The sequence below is a fragment of the Xenopus laevis genome, chromosome 7L (assembly GCF_017654675.1).
Source record: "Xenopus laevis strain J_2021 chromosome 7L, Xenopus_laevis_v10.1, whole genome shotgun sequence".
Taxonomy (NCBI): Eukaryota; Metazoa; Chordata; class Amphibia; order Anura; family Pipidae; genus Xenopus; species Xenopus laevis.
Genome location: NC_054383.1, coordinates 3336381 through 3352670, shown reverse-complemented (window position 1 = coordinate 3352670; position 16290 = coordinate 3336381). Strand labels below are relative to the sequence as shown.

The window sequence follows — 16290 nt, the reverse complement described above, 5'->3', positions numbered from 1 at the left end:
TTTCTCGCTGTATTTTTTTGCCATCCCGCTATTTTTTCACATCCGACTCTATTTTAGAACAAAATAAGGCTCATTTAATAAAGCAGAGCAATGGACGCTGCCCTGTGGCATCAGATTCTATGAGAAATGTGACCTCACTTTCTGCTAATGTTGTGATGATTACCCACGACCCCCTAAGCTTAGCTTCTGAGCATGTGCAGTGCCACTGACACACAAACGGTGCCTAACAAGATCCAATATGAAGGGCTGGATCATTGCTGGTTTGGAGCTGCTGACCCTTTGGGCTGGTACAGTAAGTACAGTATATAAAATACAGAATTTCCAGCAGTATTTTTTTTTTGGCCTTTAGTTTTCCTTAAATGATGGTCCTGCTGCAGTGAAATGCAAACAGATCAAACACCCCCCTTTATGCTGCAAGGGAATGAGATTTACAGGAATTTTAATGGGCACACAAATCAAATATTCTCAGTTTTGCTCATGTACTTATGCTAAAAGGGATATAAAGCAGTGCAGGTGCACTGGCGCATTCACTTTTATCCTCCCCTTTATTCCTGCTCCAGGTCCTGCAGCCCAAGCTCTTTGCCGACCTCATTGTCATGTTTGTGTCCGACTGCTGAACGCTTGTAGCGAGACGTAATGAAGCCGCGGTTATTTATCCTTATCCTAAGCCTGAAACATCACAGGCGGATAATCCGATTACATGCCGCCATGACAGCACCAATTACAGAGAGTCCTGCCATTCTCCAGCACTGACTTCTATCAAACAATTAAGCTCGGAGATAACGAAGCGGGTGCCGACAGGGCGATAATCAGGGGACGGATGGAAAGTTTGTGTTTCCAGGAAAGAATTTTCTGCACTGGATTCTGCTATTGGTTATGAAGCAGTTACAACCCCTGCCAGCAGAGGGAGCCGAGTACTTAAAGGGATACTGTCATGGAAAAAAACATTTTTTTCAAAATAAATCAGTTAATAGTGCTGCTCCAGCAGAATTCTGCACTGAAATCCATTTCTCAAAAGAGCAAACAGATTTTTTTATATTCAATTTTGAAATCGGACATGGGGCTAGACATTTTGTCAATTTCCCAGCTGCCCCTGGTCATGTGACTTGTGCCTGCACTTTAGGAGAGAAATGCTTTCTGGCAGGCTGCTGCTTTTCCTTCTCAATGTAACTGAATGTGTCTCAGTGGGACATGGGTTTATACTATTGAGTGTTGTTCTTAGATCTACCAGGCAGCTGTTATCTTGTGTTAGGGAGCTGCTATCTGGTTACCTTCCCATTGTTCTTTTGTTTGGCTGCTGGAGGGGGGAAAGGGAGGGGGTGATATCACTCTAACTTGCAGTACAGCAGTAAAGAGTGATTGAAGTTTATCAGAGCACAAGTCACATGACTTGGGGCAGCTGGGAAATTGACAAAATGTCTAGCCCCATGTCAGATTTCAAAATTGAATATAAAAAACTCTGTTTGCTCTTTTGAGAAATGGATTTCAGTGCAGAATTCTGCTGGATCAGCACTATTAACTGATTCATTTTGAAATTTTTTTTTTTCCCATGACAGTATCCCTTTAACACTACCAGGCAATGACCAATGCCCCCTATTACTAAATGATCCCCCACAGAGAAGCACAATGAACTGCAGCTTCTGCCTCCTGCTAAATGTAGGGAGATGATGCTCCTGGATCCCCAAGGGAGTTGTTTCACTGATCCCCAAACATTTTGCGCAGTTAATTAACAAACCTCTCGTCGACGGGAAGCCCAGCAGGTCTGTTTAATCTTCCATACGACCGCGGCAACCAGCAGGAGCGACAGAAAGCAGCTGAAATGAAGAAAAACATAAGAGCGTTAGTCACCGGCTCAGTTTCATAGAAGAGAAGGAAATTATTTAATTAGAAAAAAATACAGAAGCATCCTGAGAAATCTTCTACTATATTCACTATCAGCAACTTGGGGGGCCAAGGTGACTGTTACCCCAATTTTTCTATATATCTGTAACCTTGTTATGAGCTAAGGGGGCCCAGTCTGAAGGTCAGTTAGGGGGAGATTTGGGGTGAGTGTTTATTTGTACCCTGGGTACCCCTGGAACTATAGCAGGGTGACACCCCAATGTTTCTATATATCTGTAACCTTGTTATGAGCTAAGGGGGCCCAGTCTGAAGGTCAGTTAGGGGGAGATTTGGGGTGAGTGTTTATTTGTACCCTGGGTACCCCTGGAACTATAGCAGGGTGACACCCCAATGTTTCTATATATCTGTAACCTTGTTATGAGCTAAGGCGGCCCAGTCTGAAGGTCAGTTAGGGGGGAGATTTGGGGGTGAGTGCTTATTTGTGCCCTGGGTACCCCTGGAACTATAGCAGGGTGACTGTTACCCCAATGTTTCTATATATTTGTAACCTTGTTATGAGCTAAGGGGGCCCAGTCTGAAGGTCAGTTAGCGGGAGATTTGGGGGTGAGTGTTTATTTGTACCCTGGGTACCCCTGGAACTATAGCAGGGTGACACCCCAATGTTTCTATATATCTGTAACCTTGTTATGAGCTAAGGGGGTCCAGTCTGAAGGCCAGTTAGGGGGAGATTTGGGGTGAGTGTTTATTTGTACCCTGGGTACCCCTGGAACTATAGCAGAGTGACTGTTACCCCAATGTTTCTATATATCTGTAACCTTGTTATGAGCTAAGGGGGTCCAGTCTGAAGGTCAGTTAGGGGGAGATCTGGGGTGAGTGCTTATTTGTGCCCTGGGTACCCCTGGAACTATAGCAGGGTGACACCCCAATGTTTCTATATATCTGTAACCTTGTTATGAGCTAAGGGGGCCCAGCCTGAAGGTCAGTTAGGGGGAGATCTGGGGTGAGTGCTTATTTGTGCCCTGGGTACCCCTGGAACTATAGCAGTGCATTGGACAGTTTTTTTTCCCATTTTTCTACATGTACCTGTGGGATTAATGAATGAGGCTTTAAAGCTAACTTCAAGGTTTATACGTGCATTAACTGAGCAAACACATACTCTCTTACATAGATATTGTGCTTCCTAGTTTATATCCCCTTTAAAAAATGTAAAAAGACTACAATTTTAATAATTTAGCTTTAGGACAGATAAACAGAAAGCTCTTCCAGCAGCCGCCCCCGTGGTTACTGGAGATGTTGCAGTAAATAAAGCAATAACACAGACTGCGTTGGTGTATAAGCCCCCCTATTTATTTTGTAAGCCCTCCTACAGAACCAATCTCACATAGACTGATGCCCCCTGAGCTGGGGAATAATGGTTCATTCTTTGTTTGTACTTAATGAACACAACACAATCCTCAACCTGTGCCCGGGGTCGGCCGCTCCATCTGCCTCTCAGGACCAGCGACCGGCAGGAAGACCATCCCATACTAGGGATGCACCAAATCCAGGATTCGGTTCGGGATTCGGCCAGGATTCGGCCTTTTTTAGCAGGATCCTTCTGCCAGGCCGAACCGAATCCAACCCCTAATTTGCATATGCAAATTAGGGGTGGGAGGGAATTCACGTGGCTTTTTGTCAGAAAACAAGGAAGTAAGAAAAAAATTCCCCTTTCCACCCCTAATTTGCAAATGCAATTTAGGGTTCGGTTCAGTATTCGGCTGAATCTTTCACGAAGGATTCGGGGGTTCGGCCGAATCCAAAATAGTGGATTCGGTGCATCCCTATCCCATACACTAATCAGACTCACTTTCCTGACTCCAGGCTGAAACTTGTAAATGGATTCTGTAGATTCCGACGATAAAGCCGGATCTAATGTGGTCACAAAAAATAGACGCACCCCCTCCCCCGTCACTCTCATTGACGAGCAGAGTTTGCCTTATATTTTCAGTTGGGGAGTCACCTTAGGTGACTGTGAAAGTAAAACAATGAGCTTCTCGCCCGACCTCTATATCATTTGTGGGAGTCTCTATGAAGCGATTACTCTCAATATTCCGAACGCTACAAGTCATTGACTCCCGGCGCTCGGCACTTCATCCTCGGAGTTGATTAACACAAATTTCCTCGTTTCTGGATCATAAAGGAAGGACTGCGCAGAAAAAAGGCGCTGATTCTATCCGTACTATTGTGAGGATTTAATGAGGCCTCTAATAGCTGCCCGGGATATGTTACTACTTATGTGCTCCATAGAATTCCAATTGTCCTGAGCTAAATTCACATTATAAATCTCCTGCCCCCCAGGGGGTCTGGCTGAAACCCATTGCAGACCGTTATACATATTGGCGGCGCTGCAGAAAGCAGAGCAATTCCCACCGCACATTTGCCCTTTGTCCTGCCGGAGTAAATGTTTAACTATTCAACAGCTTCAAATGAACAAAGAATATTCTATACCCAATGCAGAATAATAGTCTTTGTTCTTCCAGGGCTCAAACTTCACGGATTCTAAACACAATCGTGTCCATGAAGGGTAAATATTAATCATATTTGCATTAACATCACTTTGCTCATCCACACAGGCAAGTGGTTCCAAACAATCACATTATTTCCCATCTCTCTATTTATTGCACCTGCGCTGCTCTCTTTCCCATTGTCCGACAGGAGCCTCACCCTGAGAATCCTATATCCTACTCAGTACTGATCTAGACGCCGCTCTAATTGTAAGGTACTTGTCAAGATGCACAAGGGAAACCCGGGGCCCTGGGCTTTCTGCTGCGGAACCAACAAGGAATCGGTGCGTTTTATATAAGTAATAAGTCCGTAACGAGGTACCGGCAAGGATTAGGCAAGACGCAGTCACAAACCAGGAAATTCAAGCAGTAAATAATACTTCAGCAGGGTCTGTAAACAGAGAGCAGCTTGGGCATTGTTAAAATGGAGGAAGGCCTGGAGAATTGGCATCAAAAATTTGTATCTTGCGCAGAAAGATCACATAATGATGTTCGGCGCCAAAACGCGAGCGTCATGACACTCATGATAAATGCGAACGAACCAACTCCAGCGTCACTTGTGCACGACCGGAACTTGTTCCTGGGCTGCGCTTCTTCTACTGGATAAGGGAATCCAATCATCCCACAACACTCACTCGGGAACTTCTTGCTCTTGGGCTGCTCTCCTTCCCATGATCAGACAGTAACTTCCCTCTATCACATTCCCAGCTCTGATTCTCTATAGCTCCTGGGCTGCTTTTCTAATGTGGTCAGGCAAGACCCTCCCCCCTGGTAATGAGAATCGTATCCCCCAATACTAACCTGGGCACTGAGCTCTGACGCTCTATACCTCCTGCCCTGGGGCTGCACTCTTCCCCCTGGTCAAGTAGGAACCACTGTCTGAGAAATAGAATCTAGTTTCCCTGCAAAACTCAATTGCAAACTTCTTGCTTTAGGGTTGCTCTGTAATCAGAGCAGAACCTTTCGTAGATCCCAACCCAGTGGGGCGGCTGCTGCTTTGCACATTCATCCATGTCAGGTTCACTTTGCTGCACTTACACAACCCAGCCCAGTGAGCCAAGCACAGAGGGAGACAGCAGGGCCGCAGTTAGGGAATAGGGGCCCCCTGCACTGCAGGAGGGTTGAAGGGAATATAAGTAATGTTACTCAAGGATGTCAAACTTACACACTCCAGGTTTCCCACAATGCACTGCAACTGTTGCCCCCTAATACCCCCAGTAGATCCAGGCTGTGATAAACGGGAGCAAAACTTGCATCAGCCCCATTATGTGAGTCTCATGGGAGGGACAAAGGTACATATTTGCAGGCTCTCCATTTGTGCCCAATTTCATGTGTCCAAAAGAAAAGAGCAGGCGCCCAAATGGCGTCAACTTTCCCCCTATACGGACCCAGCCCAGTTCCACCCAGCCCCCCATTCCCTGATTCTGCAACCTGTTCCCCTTAAGGACGGGCCCAGTCAACTACATATAATGGAAGCCCAATGGAAAACAAAACAAAAATGCCCACCTAGCCTTGCCACTAACCTGCTGCACCCAAACACAGTAGCACCAGGGGCCTAACTACAGAGGAAGCAGACTCTGCGGCTACAGGATGGGGGAGGCAGGAGGTATTTATATACATTTCCAATAAACATTGATAAATATACCACTGCCAAACAATGACATCAATAAGTATTGATTAGGACCACTGACATCACTAAGTACTGATAATACGTAATGACATCACCAAGTATTGATAATACGTAACAACATCACTGAATACTGATAATCCGTAATGACATCACTGAGTACTGATAATACGTAATGACATCACCGAGTACTGATGATACGTTATGACATCACTGAGTACTGATAATACGTAACATCACTGAGTAATGATAATACGTAACAACATCACTGAATACTGATAATCCGTAATGACATCACCGAGTACTGATAATATTTAATGACATCACTGAGTACTGATAATACGTTATGACATCACTGAGTACTGATGATATGTTATGACATCACTGAATACTGATAATACGTAATGACATCACCGAGTACTGATAATACGTAACAACATCACTGAGTAATGATAATATGTAATGACATCACTGAGTACTGATAATAAGTAATGACATCACCGAATACTGATAATATTTAATGACATCACTGAGTACTGATGATATGTTATGACATCACTGAGTACTGGTAATACGTAATGACATCACCAAGTACTAATAATACGTAATGACATCACCAAGTATTGATAATACGTAACAACATCACTGAGTAATGATAATACGTAACAACATCACTGAATACTGATAATCCGTAATGACATCACTGAGTACTGATAATACATAATGACATCACCGAGTACTGATGATACGTTATGACATCACTGAGTACTGATAATACGTAACATCACTGAGTAATGATAATACGTAACAACATCACTGAATACTGATAATCCGTAATGACATCACTGAGTACTGATAATATGCAATGTCATCACTGAGTACTGATAATACGTAATGACATCACCGAGTACTGATGATATGTTATGACATCACTGAGTACTGATAATACGTAATGACATCAACGAGTACTGATAATACGTAACAACATCACTGAGTAATGATAATATGTAATGACATCACCGAGTACTGATAATAAGTAATGACATCACAGAGTACTGATAATATTTAATGACATCACTGAGTACTGATGATATGTTATGACATCACTGAGTACTGGTAATACGTAATGACATCACCAAGTACTGATAATACGTAATGACACCACTGAGTACTGATAATACCTAATGACATCAGTGAGTACTGATAATATGTAATGACTTCACTGATTACTGAGAATATGTAATGACATCACTGAGTACTGATAATACGTAATGACATCACCGAGTACTGATGATATGTTATGACATCACTGAGTACTGATAATACGTAATGACATCACCGAGTACTGATAATACGTAACAACATCACTGAGTAATGATAATATGTAATGACATCACCGAGTACTGATAATATGTAATGACATCACTGAGTACTGATAATATTTAATGACATCACTGAGTACTGATGATATGTTATGACATCACTGAGTACTGGTAATACGTAATGACATCACCAAGTACTGATAATACCTAATGACATCAGTGAGTACTGATAATATGTAATGACTTCACTGATTACTGAGAATATGTAATGACATCACTGAGTACTGATAATACGTAATGACATCACCGAGTACTGATGATATGTTATGACATCACTGAGTACTGATAATACGTAATGACATCACCGAGTACTGATAATATGTAACAACATCACTGAGTAATGATAATATGTAATGACATCACCGAGTACTGATAATAAGTAATGACATCACCGAGTACTGATAATATTTAATGACATCAAAGAGTACTGATGATGTTATGACATCACTGAGTACTGATAATACGTAACAACATCACTGAGTAATGATAATATGTAATGACATCACCGAGTACTGATAATAAGTAATGACATCACCGAGTACTGATAATATTTAATGACATCACTGAGTACTGATGATATGTTATGACATCACTGAGTACTGGTAATACGTAATGACATCACCAAGTACTGATAATACGTAATGACACCACTGAGTACTGATAATACCTAATGACATCAGTGAGTACTGATAATACGTAATGACTTCACTGATTACTGAGAATATGTAATGACATCACTGAGTACTGATAATACGTAATGACATCACCGAGTACTGATGATATGTTATGACATCACTGAGTACTGATAATACGTAATGACATCACCGAGTACTGATAATACGTAACAACATCACTGAGTAATGATAATATGTAATGACATCACCGAGTACTGATAATATTTAATGACATCACTGAGTACTGATGATATGTTATGACATCACTGAGTACTGGTAATACGTAATGACATCACCAAGTACTGATAATACCTAATGACATCAGTGAGTACTGATAATATGTAATGAATTCACTGATTACTGAGAATATGTAATGACATCACTGAGTACTGATAATACGTAATGACATCACCGAGTACTGATGATATGTTATGACATCACTGAGTACTGATAATAAGTAATGACATCACCGAGTACTGATAATATTTAATGACATCACTGAGTACTGATGATATGTTATGACATCACTGAGTACTGGTAATACGTAATGACATCACCAAGTACTGATAATACGTAATGACACCACTGAGTACTGATAATACCTAATGACATCAGTGAGTACTGATAATATGTAATGACATCACTGAGTACTGATAATATTTAATGACATCACTAAGTACTGATAATATGTTACGACACCACTGAGTACTGATAATATTTAATAATATCACTGATTACTGATAATACATAATGACATCACTGAGAAACATCTATTAGGATACATTTTCCTGTCTGATTGTGGCTTATTGTGTATAATAAATCTATAATCTCCCCTTTATTCGCCCAGGTTCTGACTCAGTACAAACACAGTAGGAAAGAAGCAGCTTCCTGTGAATTAAAAAGACAATTGTTGCCACAAAGGACTGAGACTTCACTTGCAAAGGTCACTGACTAGGTTATTAATGAGAGGTGGGCAGAGGAGAGACCCTCGAGGCAGTCTAATTACAAGAGAGAACCTTGAGGCAGTCTAATTACAAGGCACCATGTTTTATTCATCCCACCCCTCTCCCTCTCGCTATCTGCCCTTTAGCCGCTCATCTCCCTAAGTACAAAGAGCTTTTCCTACAACTAAAATCCTTTCATTGACCCAATAACTTTCCGTGAGGCTCCTTATAATGTTCTGTTGTTTCTTTGGTCTCAGAGCTGACTCTCTATAAACTCTTCCCTATCCTTGTGCATCAGTTATTCAGCCAAGACTCCAATTCCACAACACACTGAATGTTTCATTACAGACTACGTTGACTCATTCATTTATTCAGGAGTCAGAACTAGTGTTAGTTTTGGAGCAACATCTGCTGCTCCTCCAGACTTACCTAAAGAAGGTGACGAAGAACTGAACCAGATCCATGATGGTGTTGTGCTGGGAGAAGGCGATCTGAAAAGCAAAGGAAAATCTAAAATGAGTCCACGGGGGATTCAGACACCAAACAGTATTCAAGGGCAACTAAAACTCTGAATGCCACTTCTTTTAGGCTTGTACAGAATGTGGAATCTTTCACAGACACATGAAGCTTCATCCGTACATGTGATTTCCATTTGATTTGTATGAGTTAACATTGACTTCCTTGTGTCTCTCTGATTCACTTGTGTGTCTGTTTAACCCTTTGTAAAGATCACACAGACATTATGTACAGGTAAGGCCCGAGGAACCATAAATACTTGTAAGTGGTTTACCAAAACCCTCCTTTTTCAGCCTTAAAGGACAAGGAAAGTTAAACTAAAGAAGTAGGTAGAAATGTTGTACATGATGTTTTGTGCTTCTGTACCAGCCCAAGGCAACCACAGCCCTTTAGCAGTAAAGATCTGTGTCTCCAAAGATGCCCCAGTAGCTCCCCATCTTCTTTTCTGCTCATTCACTGATTCACATGCTCTGTGCTGCTGTCACTTACTGAGCTTAGGGAGCCACTCACAATATACAGTACACATAGAATAGAAATGTCACAATATAAGGCTGATTAGTAATTAATACACATAATTACTACATGGCAGCACAGAAACCAGTGCAATTAGCATCAGAATTGAATAATCAGCAAACCTGTAGCATCAGCTTATATTACAGCCAGGGAAGCTCATTTTCTGCTGGATAATTAGTGACGAGCCCTAAGCTTAGCTTCTCAACAGCCAATCAGAGCCCACTGAGCATGTGAGTGTCACAGACACTTTCCAAGATGGTGACCCCCTGTGACAAGTTTGAAGTCCTGGATCATTGCTGCTATTGACAAGCTCAAACTTTAGCCTCGTGCAATAAGTTCACTATATAAAATATGGTATTTTTAGCCACATTCATTTTTAGGGCTTAGTTCTCCTTTAAATTTTCACTCAGCCCAGATCTCTTGGCTTGTAGACTGGCTCATAGGCCCAGTGCCCTGAACATGTAGCAAAGTCCTGCACATGAATAATGTTGTGTAACACCTGCACCGTATCACACCTCTTATCCACTCCCCTCCAGACTTTCATGAGTCAGAACCCACTGCACAGTTGCACATTATTTATTCTGATGGTCCCTCTCCAATCGATGCGGCTAAGAGGCTGTTAGTCAGGGACCGGCTGCCCGTAGTGTTTTAGTGCCATTATTTTCACTTACTGTGTTGGTATATTTCAGCCGTGTCCCAAATTCCTGACACAATTAATGTCATGGGGGGGGGAGCGGAAATCAATGGTCGTAATACACTGATCTCTGGGTAACAGCAAAACTCTAGCGAGAAGCTTCTTCTCTGATACCGGTCACAAGAATGATTTCTCTCTCAATATAAGTCACATGCTACAAATACTGTGTGTCCCACTCTGGGGTTCTGTGACCATATAAAGGCACAAGGCTGCAGGCTGAGTTATACAAGGAACTCTGAGTATCACTCATGTATTATAAGGGATAATGTACCCCCTACTGTAAATGATAAGGATATTAGAAGTCACTGAGGGGTTGTTCTGTGACCATATAAAGGCACAAGGCTGCAGGCTGAGTTATACAGGGAACTCTGAGTATCACTCATGTATTATAAGGGATAATGTACCCCCTACTGTAAATGATAAGGATATTAGAAGTCACTGAGGGGTTGTTCTGTGACCATATAAAGGCACAAGGCTGCAGGCTGAGTTATACAGGGAACTCTGAGTATCACTCATGTATTATAAGGGATAATGTACCCCCTACTGTAAATGATAAGGATATTAGAAGTCACTGAGGGGTTGTTCTGTGACCATATAAAGGCACAAGGCTGCAGGCTGAGTTATACAGGGAACTCTGAGTATCACTCATATTTATCAATGGCTGAGACATCCTATAAGAGGGTAGATAGATATTATTGATAGATACAGAGACAGATACACAGATGATTGTGAGAAAGTGAAAGTCACATACAGTATAAGGAATTAGATTGATGAAATCAGTAATAACCAGTGTTAGACGATAGGAGAGGAACTTATTTCCCACAGGCAGTGGCTTCTGAAGAAACAACATTCTTTATGGATTATTTTGGAGGCAACGGGAAAGTTCTGATGAGGGAAAGCAAATTAGCAGTTGTGGGATCAATAAGTCGCACAGCCGGAGAGATTCCTAAGCAGCCCACACTGGTCACAAGCCACCAAAGGGCAACCACGGCTGCTGATCTGACAATTCTCACCTTTATGTTTTCTATCTGTTCATCTGATCTGAAGACAATTAATCATTTTAAAGAGAGAATAACATTCAATGCATCTGGTACAGCCGGCAGATACATAATCGATTAGGGAAACTAAGCTTTATACTTGCCAACCTGACCATCAGAGACAACTGTAAAGGTTCAGTGGTCAGAATATCAATATATGTTTGAGATACAGATCATTATCCCAAGGTTTGGGGGTGCAGGAGTATAGAGGGACAGTGGGGTTCCTGGCTGATGTACAATATCAATATATGTGTGAGATACAGATCATTATCCCAAGGTTTGGGGGTACAGGAGTATAGAGGGACAGTGGGGTTCCTGACTGATGTACAATATCAATATATGTGTGAGATACAGATCATTATCCCAAGGTTTGGGGGTACAGGAGTATAGAGGGACAGTGGGGTTCCTGACTGATGTACAATATCAATATATGTGTGAGATACAGATCATTATCCCAAGGTTTGGGGTACAGGAGTATAGAGGGACAGTGGGGTTCCTGACTGATGTACAATATCAATATATGTGTGAGATACAGATCATTATCCCAAGGTTTGGGGGTGCAGGAGTATAGAGGGACAGTGGGGTTCCTGACTGATGTACAATATCAATATATGTGTGAGATACAGATCATTATCCCAAGGTTTGGGGGTACAGGAGTATAGAGGGACAGTGGGGTTCCTGACTGATGTACAATATCAATATATGTGTGAGATACAGATCATTATCCCAAGGTTTGGGGGTACAGGAGTATAGAGAGACAGTGGGGTTCCTGACTGATGTACAATATCAATATATGTGTGAGATACAGATCATTATCCCAAGGTTTGGGGGTGCAGGAGTATAGAGGGACAGTGGGGTTCCTGACTGATGTACAATATCAATATATGTGTGAGATACAGATCATTATCCCAAGGTTTGGGGGTACAGGAGTATAGAGGGACAGTGGGGTTCCTGACTGATGTACAATATCAATATATGTGTGAAATACAGATCATTATCCCAAGGTTTGGGGGTGCAGGAGTATAGAGGGACAGTGGGGTTCCTGACTGATGTACAATATCAATATATGTGTGAGATACAGATCATTATACCAAGGTTTGGGGGTGCAGGAGTATAGAGGGACAGTGGGGTTCCTGACTGATGTACAATATCAATATATGTGTGAGATACAGATCATTATCCCAAGGTTTGGGGGTACAGGAGTATAGAGGGACAGTGGGGTTCCTGACTGATGTACAATATCAATATATGTGTGAAATACAGATCATTATCCCAAGGTTTGGGGGTGCAGGAGTATAGAGGGACAGTGGGGTTCCTGACTGATGTACAATATCAATATATGTGTGAGATACAGATCATTATACCAAGGTTTGGGGGTGCAGGAGTATAGAGGGACAGTGGGGTTCCTGACTGATGTACAATATCAATATATGTGTGAGATACAGATCATTATCCCAAGGTTTGGGGGTACAGGAGTATAGAGGGACAGTGGGGTTCCTGACTGATGTACAATATCAATATATGTGTGAAATACAGATCATTATCCCAAGGTTTGGGGGTGCAGGAGTATAGAGGGACAGTGGGGTTCCTGACTGATGTACAATATCAATATATGTGTGAGATACAGATCATTATCCCAAGGTTTGGGGGTGCAGGAGTATAGAGGGGACAGTGGGGTTCCTGACTGATGTACAATATCAATATATGTGTGAGATACAGATCATTATCCCAAGGTTTGGGGGTGCAGGAGTATAGAGGGGACAGTGGGGTTCCTGACTGATGTACAATATCAATATATGTGTGAGATACAGATCATTATCCCAAGGTTTCGGGGTGCAGGAGTATAGAGGGACAGTGGGGTTCCTGACTGATGTACAATATCAATATAGATATGGGACTGGTTATCCAGAATGCTCGGGTCCTGGGGTTTTCCAGATAACGGATCTTTCCATCATTTGGATCTTCATACCTTAAGTCTACTAGAAAATCATATAAACATGAAATAAACCCAATAGGCTGGTTTTGCTTCCAATAAGGATTAATTATATCTTAGTTGGGATCAAGTACAAGTTACTGTTTTATTATTACACAGAAAAGGGAAATGATTTTTTAAAAATTTGGATTATTTGGATAAAATGGAGTCTATGGAAGAAAGTATTTCCGTAATTCTGAGCTCTCTGGATAACGGATCCCATACCTTTGTTAAATACAGTTCATTATCTCCAAGGTTTGGGGGAGGAAACCTGGAAGCCAGCCTATAAATACTATTGGTAGGAACAATCAATTATGTATATTTTTATTTGTGATTATAAACCTGGGCATTTCAATGGTTAATTCATTTTAGATGTTCCTTATAAAGTTGAGTTTTTCTCATTAACAAGTCTCATCCCAAAATATCAGTGATAGTAACAGAAACGTAGGTGAGAGCGCCGGCGGGTTTTGTGCAGCTGGTAACAAACACACAGTGTGACTCTTCTTAATAAGCCGCTGCATCAACAATTTTATGTCTTTTTGGAAAAAGAGATTAAACAAAGAATCAGGTACAAAAACCAGACATCCTTGAGACATAATATTTGGTATACTTCATATTTGGAAGGAATAACTGGAATCAAGGTCCTTCTATAACCACGAGCTTTCTCCATCTCTCTGCTGCTGGTTTGGGCCACTCTTCTTGTGCAGAATCAGAGTCAGACTGGCCCACCAGGTGACCAATGGGCCGTAGAGTTTCCACCTGGCTAGTATATTTCTCCAAAACATTTTGGTAATCTCCAGATCCACAACACCATAAATAGAGTCAAGGCACCAAGTTCTGGGGGTGCAAAGCAGCATCAAACCTTGAGGAATGCTGCACTTTTCTTTGAAGGCTTCATTTTTTCCCCGTGCTTTACCAAAAACTTTGATTTTATCCCAGAAGGATTATGACTTGCTCAGGAGTAGTCTCCATTCAGGCTACAGTTTTCTGTCTACTACCATAGAACCCCGTTTACTTAAGTTGGTGCAAGTTGAAAGTGTTGTACCTTGTGCCTGAAGGTCCGCTTCAATCTGTCTGGAGGTTAATTGAGGTTTTTTCACCACAATTTGTACAAAGAACTTTTGGGTCTGTAACTGGACATGGTTCTTCTTCTCAACAGGATTTAGTCTAATTCTAACCTTGTAGACATGGGAGGCATCACAGGCCACCACCAGGACTAGTTCATCTGGCTGCATGAAGAGGCCCTGGCACTACAGCACATATACTGGACATGGACCTTCTCAAAATGATTTGGTTTGGTAAATAGATCCCTATGTATCTGACACATTTATTTTCATCTAGTTCTCCTTGAAATTTGAAAATTGACTCTAAAGGGAGAAGAAAGTAGGACCGTAGGTAAGCATTAGGGTATAGAGCTAGGAGGCAGCCAAATAACCCAACTGCTTCTGCCTCAGCAACCTCTATCCTACTCTAAAATGTAGACCACTTTCTCCATGGGTCTTGCTTTTCAATTACTCTGCATAAACATGTAGACATGGAGGCATCACAGGCCACCAGCACTAGTTCATCTGACTGCACAAAGGGATCCTGGCTCTATAGCAGAGATACTGGGCATGGATCTTCTTCTGAACATGATCTGGTCTGCTAATGAGAACCCTGTATATCTGATACATTTATACCAATCTTTGTTTCTAGCCCTTCTTGAAATTGGAATATGAATCTAAAGGCAGAAAGAAGTGGGACCCCAATTAAGTAGTAGGGGAGCAGAGCTAGGGGGCAGCGAAATAACCCAAATCCTTCTGTCTCAACAACATCTATCGTATTCTAGACCACTTTGTCCATGGGTCTTACTTATCAATTACTCTGCATAAACATGTAGACATGGAGGAATCACAGGCCACCAGCACTAGTTCATCTGGCACTACAGCACAGATACCCTTGCCATTTCTGGGTTCCTCAAAGTCAACTTGGTTGACTTAAGCTGGCCATAGATTTTGAGATTTTTAAAAGATCAGATCCTGATCGTGAGACCACGATCTTCTCAAAACGATCGTACGAATTGTCCATCAACTAAAAAGACCAATTTGGCAGGAAAACAAAGGGGAGCTGCTTGGCCCTGCAGACATAGATACATTGTACTGGGGCCGACAAAGATTTTTTGACCTGGCCGATCAATTTCCTGACAGATGTCGGCCGAAAAATCGTAAGATGTGCGATCATTCGAATCCCACTAACCGCATGATAATTTCGAAGGATTAGTCGGGCTTCCCTAAAATCGGTTGTTCAGCAAGAAGAATCGTCGCGTCTATGGGGAGCTTTAGAGCCTCTAACACGATCCTCACAAGAAAGTCATTAAAAGTTCCGCAAGCCTCACGGCACTGCGGCTGCCTTCCAGGTTGCCATTGTTAGCACTACGAGTGATTTCACGCCGAGTATAATCCTTCCATAAAAGCTTTAGAATCATATGGCAGAAAATTACAGGGGAAGATATTTTTGACACGTACAACAATTGCGCCACACAACTGTCATTCTTAAAGCTCAAGCGA

The 16290-nt window shown here is 41.9% G+C and overlaps 1 protein-coding gene across 1 annotated transcript in view; it reads right to left on the bottom strand.

Annotated features, from left to right (window-relative positions):
* LOC108695699 (attractin-like protein 1) overlaps nucleotides 1–16290 on the bottom strand; it is a 372498-nt gene that overhangs the window by 135987 nt on the left and 220221 nt on the right. Inside the window, exons 26-27 of the mRNA XM_041570143.1 lie at nucleotides 9442–9503; nucleotides 1736–1814 (exon numbers count right to left, since the gene is read on the bottom strand). Of these exons, the coding sequence (XP_041426077.1) occupies nucleotides 1736–1814; nucleotides 9442–9503 (141 nt within the window). The remainder of the gene's footprint in view (nucleotides 1–1735; nucleotides 1815–9441; nucleotides 9504–16290) is intronic.